The following is an 18,865-nucleotide window of genomic DNA, read 5'->3' on the forward strand; positions in this document are numbered from 1 at the left end:
TTGTTGTTTCTTGCCGTGGGGGCTTTCTTCTAAAAAGGAAATGACAACTTGAAATCAGGACATACCCCTCTGAGCAGAGCCACTCCAGTTTTCATAGAAATAACCCCAACTGGAATGCATTTCAATTTTCTGGTGTGTGCTGTCTGAGTGTGCTGTGAAGACAGGACCTCTGCCCGTGTGTGGCCAAGCAGCCAGCTTTGCTCTGCTGCAGTGGGGACATGGGAGCTGGTTTGTGACAGCTCTGACATTCACAAGCGATGTCGGATTTTATGCACCATTAATGGAAAACTTCAATATCTGCACTTGTGACACTTAAGAGCATGGGCTTTAGAGCAGAGGCTTAGCATGTCATAATAATGATTTTGTCTGTGTTTTTAATTTTCCACCATCATATCTTGTGAATGGATTTTTGTAGAGGTTTCAGGCATTTTTATTTTGTTTTCTAATGTCACACCTGTTGAGGAGTAGAAATTCTCATTTTTTTGACTGAAAATGTGAAGAGTCTTGAGACAGGACAGGCAAAAGGGCTTGTCTCTCTGTGGCTCAGTGCAGAGTTAAGAGAGCAGCTTTTACCCATTTGCCCTGCGCTTTCACTTGTGCTGCCTAGAAAACAACTTCATAAAGAAGTCTCTCTTTAAAAGAAAACCCAAAACTGGACTCATACTGGAGCAGGGGAGCCCTGTTTGAAAGGGCAGATCTGCAAACTCTTCTCTGTCCCAGCCCAGAGGTGGAGACTTGATGGAGAGAGGAGGACACGACCCCTCACCCAGAGAAGCAAAGGACTCTGGCAGGAGTGTGCGGACCCCAAGGAAAGGCTCAGCACTCCTGGCATCCTACAGCAGAGCTGGGCCTTTCTGGCGGCAGCTGGTGAGCCCAGCAGGACAGGCAGAGCAGAGTCAGGGCTCCTGGAGATGGGATGTGCTAAAGAGACAGTCCGATCATTGCCCAGCAGACAACCCCCAGCAGCCACCTGCAGAGCAGGAGCAAAAGAGCTCCTGACCAGCCCCTGCTCTGCTGCCTGGAGCTGTCCCTGCCTGCAGCTGTGTCTCTGTCCCCAGGTCTCCTCCCTGCCCTGATGAGGCTGGAAAAGTCATCCTGATGCTGTCTGTAAGCTAGGGTGTATTTAGTTCTGATACTCACAGCTTTATTCCCCTCTCGGAGTAAGATTTCTGGAATTTCAGTTCCTCCTCCTGAACTGAGAAAATAATTTCTGCGTCCTATTGCCCACGCAGACAACTCAGAGTACGTGATTGATGGTACAAGATCCTTCTTTTTCAGGTAGCCCCTGCCTTGCTGTGCTTTTTTAAAAGTAGCCTGGCAGATGTCCTTTAGTGGTCTGGAGCTGTGAGGAGCCCTGACCCACGAAGCGCTCTCTCAAGAACAGAAGGACCCTGCACTGACCTGTCAGAGATTGTTCCTTCCACGCAGAACTTCTCCCCACACAATCACAGGGATCTCCATGGGCAGGCTTAGTGCTGACCCTGACCAGCAGTGGAGTCCTTGAGCTGATACACAGCCCACGGGGTGCAGGGAGCCTGCTCTGAACCACAGCTCTGGGCACCCCTATTTGAAATTTCTGCACAAGAGCCCGCTCTTTCAGATACCACAAGCCGCGTTTTGCCAGATTTAGAGGATGCCTCCAGGAGCTACAGCTGTATTGCCTTCATCCAGCAACTTACCATGTCAAGGGCTGCAAAGATTTCTCCTCCAGTGAGCTGTCAGTCATCCTCCCCATCCTGACCACCTTTAATCTCTCTCTGCCTTGCTCGTCTCCCTGAGATCCCCAGGCAGAGCCCTCAGCCCTGCTGCGCTTTGCAGAGGAGCTGCTCCTGGGCAGAGCTGTCTCTCTGCAGCGCTGCCGCTTGCCATGAGCTCCCTCTGTCCCAGGAGCCCAGCCCAGCTCAGCAGCACAGGAGCAGCCCCAGGCACTTTAATGACCCCTCTGGTGGCTTTGGTGCTGAGTCCATGAGCCTCACAGCCTGAGAGGAACTGAAGAAACTTCTCAAGAAGTCAAAGTCAGATTCAAACTCCAAAGTTTCTTGTGATGTTAATGGGTCCCACTGAGGGACACTCCTGAGGAACCATCCCCAGGGCCAGTTAACACAGAAAACTGGAGGCAGAGATGACAAGTCACTAAAAGCAAAGTACAGGTGGCTCTGAAGCTGAGTACACCTGGATGTGTTTCATTAACCAAAGGGCCAAGCCCTGACCCCCATGCCCTGGGAAATCAGATCCTGTCCCTCCCACATTGCCCAGGGCTCTTCCTGGGACACTGTGATGTGGGGCTGTGCAAGGCCAAGGGCAGGACTATGGTCCGACACCTCCCAGGTTCCTGGCTGGGGACAAGGAGGCCATGAGGCCCCTGTGCTGTAAGGACAAGGTGTCTCCTCATAGGCATCAGAGGTGGAGACAACGGCCATAGCTAAGGGGAGAAGGAGCTCATGTCTGATGGCGGCTTTCAGCCTTTTAACATCCCTTGATCATCTCCACAACAGCCTGTCCTATGCTGTGGCATCACCTGCACCTCTTTCCCTGCAGGCTGGAGACATCCCCCCTGCTGCCCCACCTTGCTCTTGTCTGAGCATCTTCCTTCCTTTGCTGATCTCTCTCCATCCTCCCCAGCTGTTCCTTGAAGCACAAAGCCTTGGGCTGATGCAGACTGCCTCTGGGTGACCTGCTCCACCACAGCACTGCCCTTCCACTCACATTCCTTTCTCTGCATGTCCAGCCTGGACCTCCCTGGCTGCACTTTGTGCCTTGATTTCTTTCTCATGCTGCTTCTCACTATGAAGAAAACCTCCGTCATCTCTGAAACCACCCTTCAAGCACTCTCAGGCTTCTCTCCTATTACTGCAGCCTCCCCAGCACTGCTCACTTCTCCTTGTTCAGTTTCAGAACTTTCTGATGGGCGAATTCCAGATTTTCTTAAGGTCTGGACTCTCCCTTGACTGAAGGTCCATTTGCTCAGCTGTTAATGTTTGCATGCGGATGGCTTATCCTGATGAGGGTGTTTCTCCTAAGACAAGAGCATGAGGAGTTACAGGACACAGAGAGTGGAATTTTGCCTTCATGTGGGAGAGCATTTGGAATGCATGGAGACAATGTCAGCTGAACGTTGAGGTGTCAGCATGAGAGGGCAGAACAACATGGGCAATGCTGTAGTGACTGGACATCAGCTACAGGCTCCCTGATCGGGAAGAGGAATTAGATGAGGCCTCTTTCAGATAAATGAAAGAAGCATCATGTTTACAGGCCTCATGTTTCCTTGTTGCAGACCTAAGATATCCCAATATCTGCAAGGTACCAGGCGTCCAGGAGGGTTTTGGAGCTCATTGACAACATCTTCCTGACACGGGTGACTGAGGGGTCAGTGAGGTGAGGTGCCCTGTGGGACTTCACAACTACAAACCAGAAAGATTTGGTCAGGGATATAACAGTCAGGGATGAGAAAGTGGAGCTGAGGCCCCTGGAAGATGATAACTGGAGGATGGTGGGTGAGGTGGTGACGTCGAAGTAGGTGTGAAGGGTGAAGGACCTCAGGAAATCTGATCGGCCTTACAGAACAGCCTGCTCCAAGCACAAGAATGATGTCTCCAAGTACTCATGAAAAGAAGCATTTATCTCGTGAGGCTGCTTGTCTGAACTGATGGAGCTCCAGGGCAAAAAGGCAGCACACAGGAGGTGGAAGCAGGGGAAGCTGCAAAGGGGGAATTTAGAAACCTTGTCTATAGATGTAGGGAGTGATGCCAAAGCTGCCCTGGATTTCATACCTGCAGGGGAGGCTGAGGGCAGCAAGATGAGCTGACACAGCTTCCTTACAGGAAAAGAAGACACAGGGCGATCATGAGCCTGCTGCTGACCTTCCTAAGAGTAGAATCAGACAGGACTGAGGTACTTCATGGCTTCTTTGTCTCCATCTTCACCAGCAAGGTCTCCCAGGACTTTGTTCCTGAAGGCAGGAGTCTGGAGAACACCCAGGAGTGGATGGGGCTCAAGTCAGGGGTTACCTGAGTAAACTCAAACACGATTACAGAAAAGGAGATGGGTCATTTGACCAGCTCCCTGAACACAGGTATAGCTGTGCTGTGGCATCTGAGATTCCCAGGAACACCCACCTTTTGGTCCAGAGTATGTGACTCCTCTTGAGGTGGCCTGGACTATCTCCTCACTCACGTGGTGATTTAGGCACCCACTTTTCTGACATATTCAGTCTTTATCAGGAGATGCTCCACATCCATATGAACTGGAGTCTGCTGATACCACCTGTTCTAGAAAGGGAGGGAAGGGCGAGCATGGAAGGAAATAGAAGAAATGTGGCTTTATTGCTATTTATTATGGAAATGCTCTCTGTTTGGCTATTCCTGAAATCTCCCTAATCATCCACACCAGACTCGAAGCCTTCAGGAAAATGCTGCACAGAGCCTTGGCTTGTAAGAGCATTTTGGATGTTAATGAGCCCTCTGCTGCCATGATCCTGAACTGCAGATGCTGAAAGAATGAACAAACCTCTAATGAAGTGAAAGGCAGAAACAAACTGAAGTTTGTGAGGGTGTTTGGGACCCTACGAAGGGCCATCACTGACCCAGCGCTGAAGGAAACAAGCAGTCGAGGTCCCTGTCCCTGGAGGGTGGTGAAGCAAAAGCCTTGAGACACTGGCTACAGGTGGTAAAGGTGATGTGCAGGTCACTCTGATGCCATGTGAGCCCTTCATGGCTGTTCATCATCAGAATGGTGTGGGGGACTACGGTGGGTCCGTGGATTCCCTGACGGAGGGCATGGGAACAGAGATCAGCCTTGAAGATATTAAGGCCTACCCATGAGAAAGATGGGAGTAAAGGAGTATCCGGACATATTAATGTGTACCCATGAGAGAGGAGGGATGTACCCGTGAGAGAGAAGGGAGTAGAAGAGTAACATTTATGATAGCAAAATTAGCCAATGAGATGTTACTGCTGTAACTTGTAACCAACAGTGAAGAGACACATGAATTGGTAAAACTGTATAAAAATGCACTTGTGGCAATAAATGGCATCTACTACTTTCATCCTGGAAGAACTTGGTCTATGTCGTTTGTCTGTCTCAACCAGGACAGAATGGCTGAGCCCTGACCCCAGGACCAGACAAAGGAGATCATTTCTCTGATATTTCTCAGGCTCTGCCTGTGGTCATTGTGAAGGTATTTGTGTTTTGGGTGTGGGTTTGGTGCCAGGTGCTGTTCCTTTAACCACAAGGCTCTGGTTTTCTGAGGATTTGGCAATGCCTGTGAGGTCCTCAAAACCCATTCAGCTTCTTTCATAGACCTGGCAATGGTTCTCAATCACCTAAGCTGTCCCAGTCCCAAACTTGCTTGAATCCTCAATTTGGATCCATGCCCCAGCACTGAAATGCACATGTTCCTTCTTCTGCTGCCCTAAAATTAAAACCAAAGGCAGTCTATTCCACAGTAGCATGACCAGCCCATGCTCTTCAGGTCGTCTTCTTGCCTTTAACACACTCACTGCTACGCATAGACCACTCTCATCCTGCACTCCCATGTGTCTCACAAACCTTTCGCTCTTGTCATCCAGCAACAGGCCAACACTCCAGGAGGTTGGTGCTTCCTCCAGGCTCATGGATGATTCCTGAGGACCATCCAAGTGTGGGGAGTGCAAGAGAGGAGCAGAGCGAGGTCAGCTCATGGGCCATGACGGAGCACAGCCACCCCAGCAGCAGCCATTCCCATCTCCCAGGCACAGCCATGCCCACAGCATGCAAATGTCACTGCCTTATATGATTAGTCCAAGAGAGGCCCGTCTTCTTTCCATACCCCCAAAAAATCTTCCTCCTGTTCCCCCACCACCCACAGACATCAACCACATTCCACTTGCAGGCTCAGACATGGTTGTAAGGATCTACTAACATCGTCAGCCATCACCCTTTTCTACCTCACATCCCCTGACCCTCTCCCACACCACACATGGGCGGTCACTGCTGCTCAGGGCCTCTCGCTCTTCAGAAGATGACTTGAACTTGTTGGTTCCTCCTGGTGCTTGTTATAATCTTTCTTGCTCCCTGCAGACCTCATGGTGAGTTTCCTTGTTCATGTCAGGGTCTTCATAACCAGCTCTTACGGAATGCTTGTCTTTATGTGATCATCTGTGCAGGTGTTATCCCAGAAAAGTACCAAATATATCAAATCTGATGCTGAGTGAAATGCAATAAAACCTTGTTGAGCCACCTCCATAGCTGTGCCTTTCCAGCAAGGAGTTTCTCCTGAGAAAGTGATCCAGCCTCTGCCACTCTCTGGAGAGGAACATGAGCAGTGTCCGTGCACCTGGGGATGCAAAGGGTGACTTTTGCAAGACCACCCTTCATCTGAACCACAGAGATATGTACGTATGGATGGGGTATCAAGCCTCTTAGTGCAGCAGAGATTGCAGTTCCGATCTCCCTTCATCTGCCCTGTGTGACAGCGTTTAAAATCAACTACCCCAGTCAAAAAGTTGCTTTTGATTCTCTTCACAGTCTGAAGCACCACATGGGTCAGGAGATGAGCCGAGATACTCAGCGAGGACTCACGCTTCTGTGTTCTTAAACTTTAGGTGTTCCCAGGAATCTCAAGAGACAAGGTGTGTTGATTCCTGGGTTCAAGGAGCTGGTCGAGTTCCTCGTCTCCATTTCTGTAATGGTGCCTTTTATGCCTGGCTGATGTGCAGAATCTGTACATGGACGTTGACAGCTGTTGAACAACCTGCTCTGAAAGGATTAACAAGGTGGCCTGTTCTTTCTGGAAGGGTATTAGCACAGAAAAAAAGGAGAACCTGGGTTGGGGCAAATGAAAAGGGATGCAAAAGTTGTGGTCAGGACTGTTTATGGTTACTTGTAAAGCAGCCCTGTGCCTCATGTGAATGATTTCTGTGATCAGAGAGAAACTGAGAGTGCTCTCTTAATAGAAAACCTGAAGGGAAAGGAAGGACAGCGTCATCCAGACTGGATAGGTCCTCAGAAGGTGTCTTGTCCAACCTCCTGCTCAAAGCAGGATCAGACCAGATTACTCCGAGATTTATCCAAACACAGTTCGGTCGCTTTCTGGGACAGAGTGAGTGCACATGCCTGGGAAACAGCTTCCAGTGCTTGACTATGCTCATGATCAAAAAGTTTCTCCTTTTATCTCGTTTCCTTCTAAGCCCAACCATCCAGATTGCTTTTTACCCATCGACTTGCACACCGATGCAGCCCATAATACACTACCTTGGACACAAGAATGTTGCAGGGGATGATGCTGAATGCCCTGCTAACTTCCAGGTAACAGACCATCAATGTTTTCCCCACATCCAGCAACCCTGTCCTTTCCTCACAGAAAGCAAAGAGGAGGAACAGGCACAATATACCCTGGGTAAACCCCTTCACCTTCTCTTTCAGACACTCAGAAATGGAGTCAGGGTGCACATGCTCCGGGGTACAGCCTTGAGTTCCCCTGCTCACCCATTGGCCACTTTTGAAAAGCGCACACACTGTGTGAGAGCTGCCAGTGGTCAGGGAGTGTCCCCAGTGTCCATGAGCTTTCAGAGATGGTGGAGAGTGGCCTCCCTGTGACACCGTCCTGCTGTCTCAGCTCCTGGGATGCTGCCCCTCCTGTCCCATAGACTGGTCAGGATTGTGTTAGTTCCAGTGACCCCTGACTTGATCCCCACCCACTGCTGGTTGTTTTCCTCCAGATTCCTGCCTCGAGTCACAGAGGCTTGGGAGACAGCAATTCCTCAGAAGAAAGACTCTTCCTTTGAGAATGCTGGTAGGAAATGTATTTTGCTGAGTAACTGGCAACACTTATATATTTTACTATATATTTACCAACACATAAATATATATTTTTCCTTATGATCACATAGAAAGACAAATAACACAGGTCTGTTGAGATCACTGCCAACATGGCCATCTTAAAAAAGAACAGTTCAATTAACCTTTTTCTCCTTCTTTCCTGCATCAGGCAAGAGTGGCCAAGAGCTTTGAGCTTGACTCACTCTGTGCCAAGGGTAAAAAGGGGCATTGACAGTCCAGGGCAGTGGAGTTTTTGGTGCCTTTCACTCTGTGCAAGATACAAGGATTATCTCTCTTAATGCTGTAGGCTTTGGTAGGATAGAAATCTAGAGAACATTTTTTAAAAATGGAGGGAAAAAGAAACCAAATGAAAGACGTAGAGTGAAGGAAACGTCTTCTTGCAACTTTAAGCATCAAACATTGTTGGTGTTATAATTATTTTTCTTTGTTTTGAATACTTTAAATGTCAGTGTTTTCCCATGACATCAAAATGAGACTTTTCGGGATGTGCATTAATAGCTAGAGGAGAATTTCTGATCTTGCACAAGATTTCCCTTCTCAGCACTCTCTGTCTTAGGCTGTGCATTTGATCTCCCTCATCTTTTATGTATTTTTTCCTGCCCTAACTAAACTGACCATGTCTGAAGATCCATTTCCAGCAGCTGATCTACACACAAGCACTTGCGATTGCTCTCTGGATTTCCCTTCCTCTTACTCTTTGATCACTCAGACATCTCTCAACAATCCAGTTGCTGCTTTCAGCTTCAAGGACGTAAAAGCTTCCTTGTCTTTCGGTAGTCTGTCTAATTCTGTCTTTAGCCAACTCTTTTATTGTGTTTATTTTGTAATTCATTTCTGCCTAAAATATTTTCTCATGGTTATGCCTTGTGAATGGTGAATCTCATTGGTGGCAGTTTGTCCTTGGCACACAGTTGAGGAGTGGGTTTTCTTTTAATCATGAATCTTATCAGTTTTATTTTGTTTGTTCAAAAGGAAAGAAAAGTCCCTCTTTGCCTGTGTGCAGCCAGGTCTCCAAGGAGAGCAGGTGGGAGCTGCTGCAAAGGAGCTGGAACATCCAGCTGCAGACTGCAGTGGAGAAGACTGGGGTAAGGAAAAGGGATGCAAGTGCCAGGTGGCCAATGAGAGAAATGATGGGGTTGGGGAGGTGAGGAGCAAGGCTGTCCACACAGTGTCAGGCCTCAAGTGTCAGACCTTCTCCAACCAGTCCAGACCTCCACAGGAGAGACCCTGGATCGATATAATACTGATAGAATATTTTCTTTAAACGGAAAAATTAATGAAATACACCCTTTAAAATAGAAAGACGCTTTTATTAGAAGCTTTTTGAAATCTTTCTACATAGTTACACCAAGAAAACTCTCTAATTCACTGTACAAGAGTAGAAGACAATTACAAGAAGAGACATGGTTTCCTAGAGCTTTCTTCAGTGTAATGAGCCCCATGGTGCATTTGGTGCTGAGTCCTTGAACCTCAGGTGCTGAGAGGAGATTGCACAAACCTTGCCAGAAGTCAAAGTCAGAAGAAAAATGTACTAAGTACCTTGAAGTATTAATGAGTTCCACTGAGGGCAAGTACCAGCAAAGCCTCCCCAGGGACTCGTTAGAGCAGAGAATTGGAGGCCATGATGGCAGATAAACAAAGGGTCATGTGCAGGCAGCTGAGGTGCTGAGAAAAGCCTGGTTTTGTTGGATGAAGCAGAGGGGCCAAGGCCTGACCCCCAGCCCCTGGGAAGGCAGATCCTGTCCCTCACCCATTGCTCAGGGCTCTTCCTGGGGCAGGGGGATGTGGGCTGTGTGATGCTGAGTGAAGGACAATGGTGTGACAGTTCCCAGCCTTCCTGGGGTGTGCAAGGAGGCCATGAGGTGCCCCAGTGCCTGAGGACAACATGATGATTGCCATAGCCAAGGGGACAAAGACTTGGGTTCTCTTGGTGACATCCAGCCTTGCCAGTGCCCTTTGCCATCTCCACCACAGGTTGTCCTACACTGTCCCACAGCTGCTTCTGTTTCCCTGCAGGCTGCAGACACCCATCTCGCTTCCTCCCCTTGCTCTCACCCAGGTACTTCCATACATTCCCTGATGTGTCTCCACTCTCATGCTCTGTTCCTCTAAACACAAGGAGGTGGACTGATCTCATGCTCTTTCTGGATGATTTCTCGTACCACGGCGCTGCTCTTGAATGACATTTCTTCCTCCTCATGTCCAGTCTCCACCTTCCAACCTGCACTGTGTAGCAGTGGCTGTCTCTTCTGCTGTGGACAGGAGGCCCTTGAAAACTACTGACCTGACAGCCTTTGGCATGTGCTTGGGAAGCACATGGAACAGATCCTCGTAGAAGCTGTGCTAAGCACAAGGAGGACAGGGAGCTACAGCCAGCACGGCTTCACCAAGGTCAAGTCCTGCCTGACTAACCTAGTGGCCTTCTCTGATGGAGTAACTACATCAGTGGACAAAGGAAGGGCTATGGATGTCACCTCTCTGGACTTCTGTAAAGATTTCACATGGTCTCTCACAACATCCTTCTCTGTGAATTGGAGAGATATGGATTTGATGGCTGGACTGAGGACCTTTCTCAATGGTTGCACCCAGAGAGTGGTGGTCAATAGCACAATGTCTGGATGGCCACTGGTGACAAGTGGTGTCCCTCAGAGGTCCATACTGGGATCAGTACTGTTTAATATCTTCATCAATGACATAATGGGATCAAGTGCACCCTCAGCGAGTTTGCGGATGACACCAAACTGAGTGCTGTCGCTTATATGCCTGAGGGACAGAAGGCCATCTAGAGGGACCTGGATAAACTCAAGAGTTGGACCCATGTGAGTCTCCTGACATGCAACAAGGCCAAATGCAAGGTCCTGCACCTGGGTTGAGGCAATCCCCACTATCAGTACTGGCTGGGGATGGAGGGATTGAGAGTAGCCCCGATGAGAAGGACTTGGGGATACTGGTGGGTGAAAGACTGGACAGGAGCCCGCAATGCACGCTTGCAGCCCAGAAGGTCAAACATATCTTGGGCTGCATCTAAAGGCGCATGACCAGTAGATCAAGGGAGGGGATTCTGTCCCACCGTGGTGAGACCCCACCTGGAGTCCTGCATGCAGTTCTGGATCCTCAGTACAGGAAAGACATGGATCTGTTGGAGAGGGTCCAGAGCAAGGTCACCAAGATGATCAGAGGGATGGAAGAGCTCTGCTGCGAGGATAGGCTGAGAGAGTTGGTGTAGTTAAGCCTTCAGAAGAGAAGGCTCCGGGGAGACCTTATCAACGCCTTTCTTTACTGAAGAGAGGCCAATAATAATGATGTGGACAGACTTTTTAGCAGGGCATGTTGTGATAGGACAAGGGGTGGTGGTTTTGAATTAGAAGAGGAGTAATTCAGGTCAGACATGAGGAGGATATTTTTTACAATGAGGGTGATGAAACATGAGTACTTGTTGCTCAGAGAGGTGGTGGGTGCCCCATCCCTGAAGACATTCAAGGCCAGGCTGGATGGGACTCTGAGCAACGTGAGCTGGGTGAAGATGTCCCTGCTCCTGGCAGGGGCGTTGGACTAGATGACTTTTGAAGCTCCCTTCCAACTCTCTCTATGAATCTATGATTCATAACTCCAAGGAAAGCTCTAGGAAATAACACTTCAAGCACACAATCATAGAATCATTTGAGTTGGAAGAGACCATTAAGGTCATCAAGTCCAACCATAATCTAACTAGCACTAAACCATTTCCCAGAGAACCTTATCTATGCATTTTTTAGACACCTCCAGGAATGGTGACTCAACCACTTCTGTGGGCAGCCTGTTCCACTGCTTCACAACCTTTTCCATGAAGAAATGTTTCCTAATATCAATTATGAACCTTCTCTGGCAGAAGCTGAGGCCCGAAACTGAACTGAGGATTCAAGTTGTGGCCTCACCAGCACGGAGTACAAGGGGATGATCGTTGCCCTGGTTCTGCCCACTACGCTATTCTTGAAGCACGCCAGGAGGCCATTGGCCTTTTTGGCCACCTGGGCACACGCTGGCTCATGTTCAGGTGCTGTCGATCAACGCCCCTGTGGGTGAAGAACCTTTCCCTCATGTCCAACCTAAACTTCCCCTGGCACATCTTTCTTCCATTCCTTCCATTTTGTCATTGGTCACCAGAGGGAAGAGATCAGTACCTTCCCTTCCTTCTCCCCTCATGAGGAAGCTGTCACCACCATGAGGTCTCCTTTTAGTCTTTTCTTCAGCTCTGATGGTGACAAACACCTTGCTTTGCTTTCTAAAGCAGAAAGGAGAAGCCATGACCTCCAGGCAATGGGAAGGGGGATCCTGCCCCTCACACACGGCTCAGGGCTCTTCCTGGGACCGTGGGATGTGGGTGTGCAAGGCCGAGGGAAGGACAACACTGGTACAACAACTTCCAGCTTCCCCATGGGGCTGCAAGGAGGGAACGAGGCCCCAGTGCCAAGAGGACAACATGTCTTCTCCTAGGCCTCAGTGGCACAGACAACTGCCATGGCCAAGGGGACAGAGACCTGGGTTCTGTTGGTCCCTTCCAGCCTTGCCAGCTCCCTTTGCCATCTCCATCACAGGCTGTTCTACACCGTCCTACACCTGCCCCTCTTTCCCTGCAGGCTGTAGACACCCATCTCGCTTCCCCACCTGCTCTCACCCCAGCATTTCTGTCCCTTCACTGATGTGTCTGCACCCTCACTGGCTGTTCTTTGGAACACAAAGCCATGGGCTGATCCAGCTCCCTCTGCGTGACCTCTTGCACCACAGCCCTGCCCTTCCAGTCACATTTCTTCCTCCTGATATCCACTCCTCACCTCCCAAGTTGCACTTTCTGACTCTTCCCTGCTTCTTCCCACTTCCAAGGAGAGCACGACCATCTAAGAAACTGCCCTTCATGCAGGGAACCCAACCTGTTAGGCTTCTTGTGGTTTTTTACATGACCAGAGAGAAGTAACTTCACCACGATCTTCTAAATCCCGTGACTGCTGTTGGCCTTTCAGCTTCTCTGACAGGCACAACCATGTTCCTGCTGCTGTCCCGTCGTGTTCTCAGGTGGGATGGATGTGACAACCTGTCTCCAAGGCCTCTTCCTGGGTAGGGCCTGTGGGTACCTTGGCAGAGATTCTTTCCCAGCCATGTCCCTGCTGCTGGCCTGTCACCTCCAGAGACAGAACTGATCTCACATTCCCCTTCACAGCCACACGCTTCTGAGTGGATTATGAGATTCTGAGACACAACTGACCTCATAATACCAGCACCCATCCATCTCCCTCCTTAGCCGCCAGGACCTGACCAAGACTGAAGCATGTTCTACGCAGTCCTACACCTGCCCCTCTTTCCCTGCAGGCTGTAGACACCCATCTGGCTTCCTCACTTTGTTCAAATTCCTCAAATATATTTCCTACTAACAATGTGCATGAAAAGCACTCTTCTCTGGAACTGCTGTATTTCTGTTAACACCTTCTGTATCTCCTCTTTTGACTTTCTTTTTTTTCTACTATTCTTCTTCTACCTGTTCTCTCTCCAGAAACCTCTCCAAGGCAAAAATTCTTTCAAATCAGAGAATAACTCAGGTTTGAAGAGAGCCCTTCTCTCACTCATCTTGTCTCACCCTCCTGCTCAGGGCAGGGTCAACCAAGTGAGGTTGCTCAAGGCCTCCACCCAGGTTTGTACCATCCTCAAACGCAATGAAAGTGCACTCTGTTACATCTTAGAGGGGGAGAATAAAGATGTTCAACAGTGTTGGCCCAAGTGCTGGTCACTGAGAGATGACACTCACAACTGGTTGCATGGAGGACTTTCTACCACTCATGATATTTGGGCTTAATGGTTCAGCATCCCACCCAGCATCCACTTCTTGAGCCCCATCAGCACCACTCTGCCCAGAAGGACACCATGGCTGAGGCCTTGCAAGCACCCTGTACACAACATGCCTTTCTTTCCCCTGTCCATTTGGGTTCCGCAATCCCTTCCTTTGCCTTCACATTCCAGGAAATGGGTGTAGGAGGACATGTCCCATTCCCTTCCCAGGGAGGGAGGTAGGGTGTCCAGCCTGTAACTGTCCCAGTTCCTATTCCTGCTCTTCTTGAAGATGGGTTTGAGGTCTGCGTTTTCTAAGGACCCCAGAACCATTCTGGTTTCTATGGCACTTTTGAGAGCACAATCCGCAATCATGGGAAGGGTGACGTAGCAGACAAGAACACGTGCAATGAGTCTGTCCAAGGCAGCTGAGATGAATCTCACTGGTCAAATGGGGTTTGTTCCTGTAGTCAAACACAGAAATGTCAGGGTTCTGTCAGGTGTCAACATCTGAGCTGGCCTCATGGACTCCTTATGCACCCAGGGATGCTCAGAGACAGAGTCTGTCCCTTTTACACACAGAGGCAGGAGTCACGGTGTCCCTCTGGCCTCCTGTTGCCACTCCCAAAGGGCAGAAGACACCTGAGCCCTGTGGTGTGTCACCCTGCTCTGCACTCATCTGACTTGTGCCGTGGCAGGAAGAATGGACACAAGGAGCTCGCTTGAAGGAAGCACATCCCAGTGCTGCATTGAGGCAGTTAACAATGGGATGTTGCTTCCAACACCAAGTGACCTCAAGATCTTGTCTGTCCCACAGGCCTTCATGGAACACTAAGGAATAGTTGATGGTGTTTGTGATCATTCGGGTTCATGTCACCTCAAGTACATGACGTGCATGCTCACATCTCATCTGTACAAAGCAAACACGAACTGCTGAACTACTCATTCAGTGTCCATCCATGGAGGGAAGAACAACCTCTGTGTGTGAGAGGCCAGTGCTGAAAAAGGTGGTTGTGAGGGGCCAGTGCATGATGATTGACCTGAGGCTCCTTCCCAAGGGGTGTCCAGTACACAGGGGCACAGCCCAGCCCCTGCTCTGCTGGTCCTGCAGGTCTCTGGCAGGAGGCCTGGCTGTGAGAGGACACTGCTGTGTGCCCAGCCCTGCACACACACACTGTGCAGCTGCACAGTGGTGTTTCATCTGTGGGCCACTTTTGTAGGCATATGCTTCAGAGAAACTTTGCAAGAAGATATAAACCATCATGCACTGCCCTGAGGAGATGACCGTTCTTTCTGGAAAGGCTGTTCTGAGGCCAGCTCTGTCACAGCAGTGCCCATTGCCTGTCCCTGCCTGCGCTCACAGGACTCACACACAGCAGGACGGTGACCAAGCTGCCAGAGCACTCAGGCCTTGCACCAACTCAAGGGATGAGAAGGAGAGCGTGGGAGTGGAACGAGAACAGCTCTGGAAGACCAAGTTCTGCTGCTCCCTGGCAGTGCTGCCAGGCTGGGACTCTGTTCCCCTCCACCAATACAGACAGAAACTGTCCCTGCAGCTCCAAAAAGGCCTTAAAAGAAGATCTCAGGGGAAAAATAAAACAAAACGAAACACTGCAGGGCCTTTTATTCTTTTTTTAAAAAAGTAGAGAAAAGGGCTCCTCATTTCCATAGACACTTGGTCAGAAAAAAAGGCAGACAGTGAATTAGGAAACAAATGACAACATTATCACAAAACGCAACCACAACAAAAACAAGAAACCCTGAGAATGTAATGAGTTACACTATAACTGCTATGCAGAGGGTGAGAGTTTGTTGCTGTTTCTTATTGAAAAAGTGCAGTTATCAATTTCCACACTGAATCCTGGAGCTCCTGGTTCCTCATGCTGTAGATGAGGGGGTTCACTGCTGGAGGAACCACCGAGTACAGAACAGACACCACCAGGTCCAGTGAAGGGGATGAGATGGAGGGGGGTTTCAGGTAGGCAAATGAACCAGTGCTGATGAACAGAGAGACCACGGCCAGGTGAGGGAGGCACGTGGAAAAGGCTTTGTGCCGACCCTGCTCAGAGGGGATCCTCAGCACAGCCCTGAAGATCTGCACATAGGACACCACAATGAAAATAAAACACATAAAAGCTAAACAGGCACTGACCACCGTAAGGCCAAGTTTCCTGAGATAGGAGTTTGAGCAGGAGAGCTTGAGGATCTGGGGAATTTCACAGAAGAACTGACCCACAGCATTGCCCTTGCACAGTGGCAGTGAAAATGTATTGGCCGTGTGCAGCAGAGCATTGAGAAACCCAGTGGCCCAGGCAGCTGCTGCCATGTGGACACAAGCTCTGCTGCCCAGGAGGGTCCCGTAGTGCAGGGGTTTGCAGATGGCAACAAAGCGGTCATAGGACATGATGGTGAGGAGATAATACTCTGCTGAAATGAAAAATGGAAACATAAAGAGCTGTGCAGCACATCCCAAAAAGGAGATGGCCCTGGTGTTCCAGAGGGAGTTGCCCATGGATTTGGGGAGAGTGGTGGAGATGCAGCCCAGGTCGAGGAGGGAGAGGTTGAGCAGGAAGAAGTACATGGGGGTGTGGAGGTGCTGGTCACAGGCTATGGTGGTGATGATGAGGCCGTTGCCCAGGAGGGCAGCCAGGTAGATGCCCAGGAAGAGCCAGAAGTGCAAGAGCTGCAGCTCCTGCGTGTCTGCGAAGGGCAGGAGGAGGAACTGGGTGATGGAGCTGCTGTTGGACATTTGTTGATGATGAGCATGGGGCACTGTCACAGGAGCAAAACACAGTGGCAAGTTAGGGGAGACTTCTCTGAGCAAAATCAAAGCCATTGCTTATGCACCCTCCCCCTGCTCCACACCCCCTTGTCCTTTTCCAGACCTTCCTTCGGGTCCGTGGCTGAGCCCTGGGTGGTGCTGGCTGGAGGTGCCGTGAGGAGCAGGACCTGTGCCCACTGGCTGCCCAGGAGTCAGCCCTGCTCTGCAGCAGGGGGTCATGGGAACGGGGGCAGGGGCCAGACCTGGGGTTCAGCTGTGTCAGATGGAACCATTCCTGCTGCAGGAGGGCCAGTCAGCATCTGCTCTCCCAGTGATAAGGAACCAGGATTACACAAGGCAGTTTGAGATTTTGGGGTTTTTACAGCTTCCTGCAATTGCCCTGGAGAATGTTCTTCTGTCTCAGAAACCCTCAGCATTTCTGCTCCATGTCTGTGGGTCAGTGCAGATTAAGGGGACCTGCTCTGTCCCTCTGTCTTGCTCCAGCTGCCCTGGGCTGGCACCTTCCTGAGATGGAGGCTGATCACACTGCCATGTTACCCTGAAAAGCCACCAGGCACTGCTGAGAGCAGAGGGATCCACATCAGACCACGACATGTCTCATCCTTTCCTAAGGTCTCAGCACCCCACGTTTAGCCCAGGACACACATGGCTCATTTCACAAACCCAACAGCATTTTCGCTGTTGTAGCATCTCTGTGTCTCTCCATGGGGCTTAAGATAACACTAAGATACTGGAGCACAGGTTTGCGTCCTGGTCGGGAGCTCACAGCTTGGATGGAAACCTCAAGGAGATAGCAAATGTCCTAATGATGGCATTTGATTAAGGGAGACTCAGCTCATTTCCCAGCCCCACAGACTGCATTGCCCACACCCCACATGTCAGAGGAAAGCTGGGACAGGTGTTCCCATGGACACACCTGCAGGAAAGGACCCACAAGATCAGGCTGTGACTCTGCAGCTGAAACTCCCATCCCCAGAGAGCCTGACAGCAAGAACAAGATCACAACAACCGTGACCCAGAGCAGTGGAGCAAGAAGGAAACTGCGGTGAGGGTGGGTGTGAGAGAGGCCAGGGCAGAGGCAGCCGGGCACTCAGACAGCGTCACCCTTCCCCAGCTGTGCAGCCACCTCCCACACACCAGCATTGCCGGGCAGCTGCTCTCAGCCCCAGTGCTCTGCAGAGGGAACTGGAGCTCTGGCTGCACAGGAGCTGCTTCATGCCTTGGAGCCCCCGGCCCTGAGGGCAGAGGCTTTGCTGGGTGGGAGAGGAGGCGAGGGGGCTGCTCACAGGAGGGATCTGCACTGCAGGGGATCATACTGAGTTTTCTCTGTTCTCCCTCCCATAACAATTCCAGGTTTAGTTTCCCCTCATTTCTGGTCATTTCCCTGCTGTCTGGAGATTCTCCTGCTGAGAAGTGTTTCCCTATTGATGTCTTTTCCCTTTCAGTGCTCACGGACCCCATTCCACCCTCTGTGCCCTCACCCTGGCCCTACAGAAACCTGCCTGTTTGCAGGGCACTGCCTGGGGGCATCTTCCTGTTTGCAGGTTGGAAAACAGGACAAGTCAGATTAAGGCTGATGGGTCCAGCAAAGGTGTTGCAGATGCTGCCCACAGGCAGAGGGGTGGTGAAGGGATGTTATGAACATTCTGGCAGATGTACTGATCACTCGAAGCTGCAGTTCAGGAGTCTCAGTGACTTTTATAAGCATGAGGGCTCACTTTCATTTTATCCTTTCCTGCACCCCCCCCTACCCCTTGGGATAGGAAACTAAAAAGACAGGTGCAGGAAAGCTCCTCATCTTTCTGGTAATCCTTGCATTCCTTGCATTGATCTTGTCCTTGAGGCATCTGCTTGCCAAAATGCTGGGGGTGATCTAGAGCTGTGAGCATCCCTGACCCACACAGCACCCTCTCCACAGCAGGACCCTGCCCTATCAGATATTGCTCATTCCCCCAACAGCTTCTCCCTACAGCACCGTGGGGATCTCCCCGGGCAGGCTGAGTGCTGACCTTGGCAAGCAACAGAGTCCCTGCCCCGGCACAGCCCTGGGGTGCAGGGACCCTGCTCTGCAGGACAGCCCTGGGCACCCCTGGGTGCTCACCATCTCTACAACCATCCCTGGGAGAAGGCAGTCATCATATCCTGTCCCGCTGATGATGCAGCAGGGAAGCCCTTCTCTTAAGCACGTTCTTCTCAATATTAGAGATACTGAGAGAGTCCTCCTGAAAAGTGTCATAAACTCTAAGAGGTACCAGCTTTAGGAGATCTTTCCAGGAACTGCAGCTGCATTGCCCTGGAGCCAGAGACTTACTGTGCTAAGGGCTGTGAAGATTCTTCTCCAAGTGAGCGAGAGCTTTGTCCTCCCACCCCAGACTGTCTATAAACTTTCTCTGCCTGGCTCCATCCCCTCGGTGCTGCAGGCAGAGCCCTCAGCCCTGCTGCGCTTTGCAGAGGAGCTGCTCCTGGGCA

At 50.4% G+C, this 18,865-nt stretch overlaps 1 protein-coding gene across 1 annotated transcript; it reads right to left on the reverse strand.

Moving 5' to 3' along the window:
- Positions 1 to 15,436: 15,436 nt before the first annotated feature.
- LOC135999766 (olfactory receptor 14A16-like) lies at positions 15,437 to 16,363 on the reverse strand. The gene has a single exon (XM_065653331.1). It carries the CDS (start codon positions 16,361 to 16,363, stop codon positions 15,437 to 15,439), a length of 927 nt encoding a protein of 308 aa, XP_065509403.1.
- Between the last annotated feature and the right edge of the window lie 2,502 nt (positions 16,364 to 18,865).

Source organism: Caloenas nicobarica, chromosome 29 (assembly GCF_036013445.1).
Source record: "Caloenas nicobarica isolate bCalNic1 chromosome 29, bCalNic1.hap1, whole genome shotgun sequence".
In the NCBI taxonomy this organism is placed as follows: domain Eukaryota; kingdom Metazoa; phylum Chordata; class Aves; order Columbiformes; family Columbidae; genus Caloenas; species Caloenas nicobarica.